General features: G+C 42.7%; 1 protein-coding gene across 1 annotated transcript; it reads right to left on the reverse strand.

The window, feature by feature from the left end:
* Positions 1-5,938: 5,938 nt before the first annotated feature.
* tpbgl (trophoblast glycoprotein like) lies at positions 5,939-7,000 on the reverse strand (the record flags this gene model as incomplete). Its single annotated transcript, XM_080508302.1, has 1 exon — positions 5,939-7,000. One exon carries the CDS (start codon positions 6,998-7,000, stop codon positions 5,939-5,941), a length of 1,062 nt encoding a protein of 353 aa, XP_080364428.1.
* Positions 7,001-10,981: the final 3,981 nt, after the last annotated feature.

Raw genomic sequence — 10,981 nt, forward strand, 5'->3', positions numbered from 1 at the left:
GCTGAGACAGAGTTTCTCTTGATTTTACCACAGAGAACAGTTTTGCATCTTCTGCAATGAAATTATTTTATTGTTGTGAAAGATAAATTGAGGGATGTGTAATTATTATCTGTACAGATTGTGAATATTATTTCATTCATAAACAATATTATTAAGCAGTCTGCCAGTGGCCTACCTTCAATGCATGGTGTGAGTTCCGGATGCATAACGTTGTTAAGAGTATATGACAGTACCTTACATGCACAGAATTCCCCCTTTAGAGTGAAACAGGATGCTGTGACCCCGGACAAAAGATTCACTCAGCCTGTTTGACTCCTGGGAATCTTTCTAATGAGCACTATTTGTAATGACTTTACCACTGAATGCCAGTTAATGACCTTGCTACGCAACAAACAAACCTTTTACTCTTCAAATTTAAGCTTAATTAATCTCTTAAGAACATGTTAGGAGTCCCCGGCCTGCACTCCAACAATTAAAACTCGAAGGAAATGTTTTGGGCGCCCACTAATGATCTGTCATTAACGCTGGCCTGGAAAGCCGCCGCTTAATCTAAAGTAAACACTGTGCTCTCTGCAGGGTGGTAAACACAGTAATTGTCTCTGACACATATTCAGGGTTCGGGGTTTTTCAGCTGTGACAAAAACAAAACCTCTGCTAATCTTTCTGGGGTTCCCCTTTGCTTTCTGGCTTTCTCATTTATCTAAAGCTGAGGTTGGATCAAAGCACTTTTGTCAGATCAACCTGTAAAAGCTAAAAGAGAGAGGGAGCGAGGGAGAAAGATGAAATATTGAAACAAGCGTATTTTGCTGGCCACACAATGAGCCTTTATTATTCCCTTGAAATTTTGCAATAAAGCCACAGATTAAATTATGTATTGTATATACAGTATATTAGTCACGGCTTGAATATGGGATGAGATGGCGTGGTAGTGCAGTGGTTAGCACTTTTGTCTCACGGCATTGAGAACTGAAGCTGATTGCAGGGGCCTTTCTGTAAGAAATGAGGTAAGATGAGGAATGAATGAATAAATTAATGTCTGGTCATAGTTCACAGCAGTGTTCACTTTAAATGACCAAGAAACAGAATAGGCTGAAGCCAATGGCTTTTTTTTTATGCCTATCCTACAAATTCTATGGAATAATCCAGAATATATGCAATTTTTAAGCAAAAACCCAAAACAACATTTCTTGCATTCAGAATTTGCAACAAATAGACTTCCACCACAATTGACATCATAATAAATATATAAACTGTCGTCTCCTCCTATAGAAAATAACCTATTCATACTATTCACAGCAGACAACGTGTCAGTGTTTTACTCATTTGGACCAGTGGCATTGAAAGGTTTTATCGCAGCAGGTAATAATGCAGCAGGTAATAATGGTAGCTCTCCATCTGTTCAGGCTCTCACAGTGTTGATGGAGGCGTGTGAGATGTTGCCCACGATAGATCTGAAGACTCCCTCCTCCCACATTGCCTCCTCCATGACTCCAGGACTGTCCCCAGGACACAGCTGGCCTTGTGATCCAGTCTGTTCAGCAACTGTTAGTAGATTGGCTACTTCAGGCAGAAATGGAACATTTTACCCTGAAAGTTGAAGTGAGTGTCAAACAATTTAGTTCAGGGGCCACATGCAGTCCAATTTCATTTTGAATGGGCTAGACTGGTAAAATACTGCTATAATAACCTTTAGATTTAAACTTTAAAGTTTGTTTTTTTGTTGTAGCATAGAGTGCATTTGTTGTAAATGTCTATATTACAGTTACTTGTGAAAATAACTACAATCTCAACATAAAGCTAATTTTAATGAAAGCATCTGGTCATCCTGATTTCATCACCAAATGGCTCTTGTTGCAGATAGAAACCACAATGTCTACTAATCAGACAAGAGCATAGCCAGAACATGCAGACCAGCTCCAAGGCTGGATTCAGACCAGTGACATAACCCTGTTGGGGGAGAGTGCAAACCACTACGACACTGAGCCTGTCCTAGAATGTAAATCAATTTGTCTTATCTCCCACCTGCACCAGACCCTATGAAGCCTCTCAGCTGCACACTGGTTTTACCCAAACATGGAGAAAACATCTGCTTGAATTTATGTACGTTTCACTGTAAGCTTAGTCCGCTGCGAGCGATGCATGGGTAGTGACTGTTCACCCAGTGGCTGATGGACTGTGATGCATCAAAAACACCTGGACAGCACGTTGTATCGAGAGAGGAGTGATGGGGGTTGTTGTTTTTTAAAAAGTGGGCCTGAGTTCATCTGACAAGATATGAGAACATTTTCTGATAGCAGCCACTGTTAAGCAGCGGAGATATTTTTCATGTCCATTACAGGCGTCTCCTCCCAGTTTGCAGCGGGGCTTTGGCCTTCCCAGACATTCACATAAAGAGCAAGGCGATGACTCACCGCTTTGCATACGGCGAGGACATTTGGTGCCCGGACTAAAGAACTCTAATGAATCTTTTCTCAACTCCCCCTTTCTTTATCTTCCCCTTTCTGTTCATCCTTTATGCTGGGCTCAGCTTAAACCCTGTCCCCGCGTCCTTACAAAGTCACTCAACTGGATAAAGTCATTTACCTGGATGAGGGGGAGAGAGAGAGAGGGGTGGGGGTGGGGGGGGGGGGGGGGGGGGGGTTGAGTGGGGGGTAGGAGGGTGTAAAAATGAGAGGAAATCTTTGATGAATGCCATATTTGTCAGCAAAATGTAAGAAAAAAAGGTGAGCTGCTTGAATTCTTTGAAATGACATTGCATTAGATTTTCAGGGAGTTTCACATTTTTCTAAAGTAATCAGCTGATGAAGAAGACCAAATACTCAGGAAATAGATTATAACAGAGGAAGTGAACATGAACACATATGTGTATCCTGAAATGAAATGTGCTACATGTGTAAAAACCGGGGTGGGGGGGTTCTTTAAATGATCAATAACAAAACACATTTATTGCACATAAATTGAGATTCTGTTAGTGCCAAATCAGTTCTAAGCTTTTTGTGGATTTTCTTCCGATTACTATCCAATAATTTTTCTATTTGTCCATCTTGTCTACTGTTCCATCCAATTCAGTGTCGTAGGATTCCGTAGCTGGGTAAGGACACAACCCATCTTGAACAGATCGCCAGTTCATCACAGGCCAAATACACGGAGACAACCACACACACTCCAATTAACACACAAGGGCAATTTCAGCAACTAACCTCAAATGTGGGAAACTTAAGAACCTTGGGAGAACTGGTAAACTTCCTGTAAGTTCCACTCATACTTAATATTGTCGAGGACGAGAACACTAACCACGACGCCACCATCCAGCCTTCAATCATGTTTCTAAACACGGAAAAAGATTGTCACTGTCACCTTTTGGTGATTGCACATTAGTGACGTACTTTCAAGAAAAAAAAGAAATAAGCCCAGGGTTTTCATTATACAGGCACAGCAGTAATGTGACTCATGGGATGTCAATCTGCCAGTTCGGCCCACTCTTTGCTCTCTGCTCTTCAGGCTGCATTCAGGTACTTTAAAACAACGGGATGATACACATGGGCATTATTGCAAGAAAAAAGACCTTTTTCCGCCAGCCCCGAGCTCAGTCTATTTTCAGAGATGGTACATTTAGTCAACATAAAACCTTCTCAGCACCCCAATGTTAGCACTGTCACTGTGTGGATAATAAAGGTCCATTTGGTGCAAAGTACCACTGTGTTTACAGCACATCCCGAGCTGCTGGCTCGGCTGTGGCCTCTTGTTACCTTCACACATGAATGTGGAGCACACAAATGCTTTTATCTCTGGACACTGCTGTCCTGATGATGAGGGTTCATCTCCTCAGCTTTCACATGCAACATGACAGTGTGCCGTACGCTGGCATTTCGACAAGTAGCAGCATGTCACATTTTGATGGTTGTTGTTATGTAAAAGAGTGTCGTCCAACCCAGTGCACATCTATCTATCTATCTATCTATCTATCTATCTATCTATCTATCTATCTATCTATCTATCTATCTATCTATCTATCTATCTATCTATCTATCTATCTATCTATCTATCTATCTATCTATCTATCTATCTATCTATCTATCTATCTTTTTGCATACTTTCTGCCTCAAACTGAAACATGTATTGTTTGATTAGTCTCTGCTGTCAACAGCAATACAAATAATCTCTGTGCTTGTGCCACAACTGCACATGAAGTTGTCAGTAGATGATTAATTTCTCACCTGACTGTTTTACGTCTCGTGTTTGCTTACACTATTCACTTTGCTGGCAAATCTCTTTACTGCACAGTGGTGAAGTGCCAGTTGGAGTATTGCATTGGGCTGGTGTTTTTTTTTTGTTTTTTTCACAGTATTATTCTGTGGGTGTGTGGGGTTTCTCTGGTTTCCCACGATACAAAGAAGAAGAAAATACATCCGAGTCTAATTTGCCTCCACATGTGACAAAGAGTGTGTCTACTGTATCTGTCTATTTTGTTTGTGCTGTGATGGACAGGTGACTTGTCAGAGTTCATCCTGCCTTCACCCAGATGTCAGCTCGAGCTCAGTATGACCCTGAGTTGGATAAAGTGGTACAGAAGAAGGTATGAAGACAAAATCGGCTAAATTTACATTTTTATCAGCATAGTTTTGTCTGGTATGCCCTTTTGTCCTGTAAGTCAAATTCCCTTAATACAACTTGATAATACTTAAATTGCTACTCACTGCCACACTCCCATTGACTCCCATGCATAAGCCTGCTAATAAGCCCAGCTTTTCATGTTGACCTTACATCCAAAGACCCTGTGATTCTCGTGTCGACCTTTCGCTCAGAGGGTTGATGAGCTCAGAGTCAAAGAGAGGCTCCAGCTCCTCGGATCGTTCTTCATTCTTCAAGGTTCATTGGTCACACTGCTGATGAGATTGACACTGTGCCTTCATGTCGCATCACTCCAGTGAAAACTTCCTCTTGCTTTTTGACTCACTGGTGCCGTCAAAGAAAACTGACGTGATGACCAAGACTTCTTTCTGTTGAACCTCGAGGATGATGATGAAGGAGATGAAGATGAAGCTTGTGAACCAAAATTTCACAAGCAGCAGACGCACCCACTCCCATGAGCCTTGAGCAAATTGACAAACACATCAGGGACACATATACCGCCCAAAGTCTAAATTACTTGACATTGATGACAACATGTACAAATGTGGAAAAACTCTGCTAACGCAGCAATTTTATTTGACATTTTTATTCATGGTTTGTTTGGTTTTCTATGCCTACAACAATCACATGCATGATTAGACCCTGTCCCTACCCGATTCGACCAATTTACTGATAAGCTGTCAAATGATAGTCAAGGAGAGTGGTAACTTATCTGATGAGGATTTTGATGAAACGCAACAGCTTTGCAGCACCTCAACTTGCACAAACATGGCACGCTGACAGATTCACTCGCCTTGAATGCTGAGTGTCCTTCTCCACCACATTTTGCTTTCATTATTTGCACTTTACGCTGCCTCAACAGATTAAAAGTCAGATCAATTTTATTCTCCCTGCAGCATTTCCTGAATGTAGCCTTATTAAATATCCAGTAATACCATTGAGGTAATGTTTCACTCCAGCTTTTCCAATTTGAAATGATGCGTATTGTTTGTTTGATAAGGTAAATAACAATAAGTGAGTCTGCCAAGCTGCTTAGGTTCACATGATGCATGATTGGGCAGATACAATATGTACAATACTGCTTCAAAGTTATTAAGTAAATTGTGCAATATTAACACTTTATCGTCTCTTACAGTTAATTAACCGTCTTTGGCTCTGTGGATAATACAGGAAAAATGTTATGCAGTTCAAAGGCCAGTTGTTGGAAATGATAATGCTGCTGTTTTGATGGTGAATTTCTATCGCCAGTAATTTTGATTGGATAGGTTTCCATCCTTGTATGGCTGTACATCTCTGGCCAAAAGTCTCACACAGTCACGTTGGCCAGTCTTGGGTCTGAGTCCTGCTCGTAACGGTAGTGGTAGACCTCCATCTGGTCTCGGCAGGCCTCCCTGATGTTGTTGAGCCACTTCTTGATGCCCCCTCGGTTGAGATAGAGCACCATGAGAAACACCACCCCGATCAGGGCCAACACTATACCGAGGAAGACGTAGGAAACCGCCTCCAGGTTCTCGTTCAGACAGTCCACGTCCTCCCCCCGGAGCTGCTCCACAGAGATCCCCCTCCTGGCCTCGGGCTCACTGCACACAAGCCACCCTGCATCCGGACACTGGGATGAGTTCTTCAACCAGTAGTAAAACGCCTCCAGTTCACATGTACATCGAAATGGATTCAGAGACAAGTAGACGCGCAAGCGCCTTTGCTGGTACAGACTGCTTACGTTTTCCCGCCCGATGCTTTCTATCGAGTTATTCTCCAGCACTAAAACGTGCAGGTTATATATGTCTAATCTCTCCAAGGGAATAGACACCAGTTTGTTTCCGGCCAACTCAAGTCTGTGGAGGTTGCGCAAACTTTGCGCGCTGAGCGCATGTGGGAGCTGCGCCGTGGCCGCGGGCGTCAGAGAGTAATTCAGGTGAAGGGAGCGCAGCTCGGGCAGTCCGTGGAAAGCTCTGGCTGAGATCGACTCCAATTGATTGTGGCTCAAGTCCAGCAAGTGCAACCGGGGAAGCCCCAGGAAGGCGTACGGCTCAATTTCTTGTATCCCGTTGTGGGACAGCGAGAGCGTGGCCACGTCCAGCTCGGTGTCGTTGCTCCTGAACGCGCCGCGCTTCAAAGTTGAGATGTTCTTCCCTTGGAGGATCAAGGTGGAGGTCCACTCCGGGAGGTCACTCGGTACCTCGGTGTCGTCCCCATCGCGGCAGGTCACCGTCCCGGAGTCCGCGGCACAGACGCAGGACGGCGGGCAAACGCCGTCCGTCCTGACGGGCGAGACCAGCGCGCACACCACCGCTGCGTAATACGCACACCACAGGCTCCAGTTAGAAAAGATACATTTTGAATCGTCGGCACTGTAAAACATCCACATCTTCCCCCTTTCACTGGTGTCTCTTTTCTGAGCAAAGCTAAGCGAGTGTATGACCGTCCAGTAGTCCTCTCGCACACAGTGGGATCAGTCCGGCATTGCTCAGTACTTTTCAGGCAGAATAGAAAAAAAACGCGGTGGCCATTGTCACCTTTGTTCACGCGTCTCCGTCCGGAGGAGCGAGGAGTTTTCTCTCAGACAGTTACGCATCGGAAAGGTGAACATCAGCCCTGTGTGGCTGTTTGGTGAGAGCTGCTGATCTGCGCTCCCTGGGTGGTATTTTTGACGTCTGTCACTGAGAGAGAGAGAGAGAGAAGGAGAGAGAGAGAGCGAGAGAGAGAGAGAGAGAGAGCGAGAGAGAGAGAGACCTCTAAGTACATCTAAGCCATTTTAATTCATAATTCATAGCTGATTATTTGAAAAGGCGACTACAGGAAGATACAACACGACTGAAGGAATCAACGAAACTCGAGGAAAGTATCAAATGATTCTTTACTGTAATTCTGGCACGTTACCTCACACAATTATCAACTCCAAATACCCTCATTAGGGCACGTTGACAAGTCAGAAATATTCCCCTGATTGTTTATGTAATTGCAAAAGCCAATTTGAGCAGCAAATGGGCATTATTGATTATTGCTGCAAAAGCATACAATCATTTAACAACAAGGCTGTTGTTTTCCTTTTTCTCCCCATGTCTACAAAAAGCTATTACACTTTTAATTTACAACTTTGTGCCTCCATTGCACATACTGTAATTGCTTGCAGGCAGTAAAGCCAGCAATGAGACCAACTGATCCATTTTGCAAAGAAAAAAACTCGAGTCAAGACAGCTGGTCGCTCTCTTCGAATCTATAGTATACTATAGACTTCGTACTACTATAGACTCCATATATGGAGTTCGCAAACAATTCAATAAACTAGAATAAATAAGCCTCCTTTGAATCCAAGTTATGCATGTGAGACTCATCTGTCATTTATTGTCCTTAGCTGGCATGAACGTTTGAGATGAAATGACAGAACTTCCTTTCTATGAGAATGGAGTTAGTTGTGCTTTAATTAAACAAAAAGCCTCAGAATTTTATGAGAGCACCATGTATAGTGCATGAATTTACACATGTTATTGAAGGTAGTGCTGATAAACCAGTGGCAGAAAGACTATAACAACTTGGTAGTAAGAAAGAAAGATAGATGGAAGGAAAGAAAAATGTACTCTTAACAGTAGAAGGCAAGGAGAGGTTCAGCACCATGGACAGCTCCATAGAGCGATGCTTGTGGAAGGAAACTCCTTTTGAACTGAAAGAAGCAAGAAAAAATAGCTGAGGAGGAAGGGCTTGCATAAATAAAAGAAGGAAGATAAAATAAGAATTGGTTTATTTCAACTGGGAGGAAACACAACATAGGCTTCAGGACGTATGCTTAAAAGAGTCAGATGCAGTAGAAAGGTCAGCACCATCGAAAGAAAGAAAGAAAGAAAGAAAGAAAGAAAGAAAGAAAGAAAGAAAGAAAGAAAGAAAGAAAGAAAGAAAGAAAGAAAGACAGAAAGAAAGAAAGAAAGAAAGTAAAGCCAAATACTATCAGTAATTTCACACTTTTACTTGTTCACATATGATGCTGTAATGGTCGAATTCAGACAAGGACTCTTCTTCTGAATATTCTCTCTGTGCCTACATGGATGTTATTTGGGAGCCCAATATTCCTCCCAAAATATAGGGACCTACAATTTTTTATTTTGGTAGTCTACATTTCCTTCAGTTGTGAGTGTGTTCATGTGTCACCGTGACGAACTGGCCGCCGAGCTCCCGCCAGTGTTCGCTGGGATAAGCAAAGGCTATGAATAAAGAACGTACTGGAGACAGATGGATATCTGGCCCAGCTTTTAATAGGCATTCAACCCAAAAATAGCCTTGGTGGTAGCTCACCGCAAGAGCATATCAACAAAACAAACTGAAATCAATACATTTTTATAGTTCCTATTTTTTTTTCTCGTGTGTGTGTGAAGATGGAAAGCATTAGAGGGTTGATTGTGTGTGCACATTCCTTCCTTCTGCATTGTTTCAGTTTGAGTCGCGGCTGCAGAGATGTGAGCCTTTATGGACCAGCAGGAGCAATCGGGGCTGGTCTTGACCTGTAAAGCATTTGTTTAAATCCATCTTGAGCAATTGAATGGGTTTAAGGTCAAGGCTTCTTGCAGGGCAGTCGATTACTTTCACATTAAGCTGTGTGAACCTTTCCTTTGTAAACAGTCTCCTCAGCGCAAAACAAAACAATATCAAATGAAAATGTGTACACATTTATCTGGGTAAAACTACACACATCGCTTTGTATTTGAACACCTGCTGCAAGCATCACAACGGGCTCAATATCCTCTTATAAAATGTAGAGAGGATATTTAAAAGTGATAGTCATCTTATCATCAATGGGTAAACAGGGATATTTCACAAATATCATACGCTGTTTATTAAAAACATAGCAGGACTCATAAAAGACATTTAGGACCAGTGTTTCTATTTATCAAATGGGCCATAGCAGCAGGGGGTCTGGTAGTTATTGCATTTCCCAGTCATGCTCAAGAGCACTCCATAAGGGGCAAATGGACACAAACAGTCATGGTGGAGATGTAAATATAGACACAGGGAGCAGGAGAAAATGAGAAACTGAGACCAGAGAGACAACAAGACCGCGAGAGATAGCGGATGATGGAAAGTGGTCCTGCTGCTGCTGCTCCCGATAAGCATGAAAGGCCATATTAACGTCAGGTTGTTTTGCCTATTAAAGCCTATGGGATAGTATTTCTTTCTCCGAGCAAACAAGGGCATTTGCTCAGTACTTTATTTCTCCTCTGAGGACGCGTTCGCCTGCTCCACGGGTGTCCGTGCTATCTGCTGGCGCACAGAGCTGATTTAGTGGTGGCTGCTATTCACAGACTGAGGTGGGGATATTGTTATGGTGCCCTGCTCATGGCCTTCAGTTTGACACTGAACCCCGTAATTGATTTACACAAGGCTACTCATCCCTATCTCCTGTCTTCAGTCTGTGTGTGTGTGTGTGTGTGTGTGTGTGTGTGTGTGTGTGTGTGTGTGTGTGTGTGTGTGTGTGTGTGTGTGTGTGTGTACAGTTGCCAATGACCTTGGCAGTTGAGCTTGCCTTCCTTTCCTCAGGTGTGTGATTATTTACACCCGTCTGGTGTTAATTCTAAATTAGCACTGGTACAGTATGAATGCTGTGATTACATCCGATTACATGCATGCGTGATTGCATCCACATGGACGATCTCCACAGATTTACATATATATGGATCTACAGAAATCTGCTTCTGCCTTTCACTGGCAAATGTTTCTCTTCTTGTTTTGCTCTCATCGCTGTCGTCATTCATTAACCTTGTTTTAATAGCCAATCTGCTCTCGCCAGTAAACCTCCCTGCAGCCGGTAATGACTGACACACACTGAACTCATTTGGAATTAGTCAGAATCAGACATAACCTGAGTGAAGGACATAAGCATACATACCTGCATACGCCACGTTAAAGACGTGGAATCAGTTGGATGTGTGCTTAGCTCTGCCGTCATGACGTACCACAATATTTCAGCACATCAGAAATGTCACATGCAACTCCATAACAACTGTATCACATGCAGAAAGCACTGTCTTCCCATGAAATGATTTGGCAGTGGGACTCTCCATGACAAATGAATGCGATACAAACATTAAGCATCCTTATTGAGACGGCATTCCTTCTTGGAGATACATCCCCTGGTGCAAACAAATCTTTAAAACGTGTCATGGTGAGGTTGAAGGATTGATTTCAAGTGGGTATTGCATGAGGAAATATCTACACATTCCATCAGATAGCCACCAATACAAAAGTCCCTTACCACATAAAAAGCTTCCCAGGCCAGTTGAGACACTATATTCAAAAATCCAAATCATAGTTGCATAATAAATATGATGGGTGTTAATGTAATTTTTAATAGAATTTCAAA

The sequence above is a fragment of the Blennius ocellaris genome, assembly GCF_963422515.1.
Source record: "Blennius ocellaris genome assembly, chromosome: 14".
Lineage (NCBI taxonomy): Eukaryota > Metazoa > Chordata > Actinopteri > Blenniiformes > Blenniidae > Blennius > Blennius ocellaris.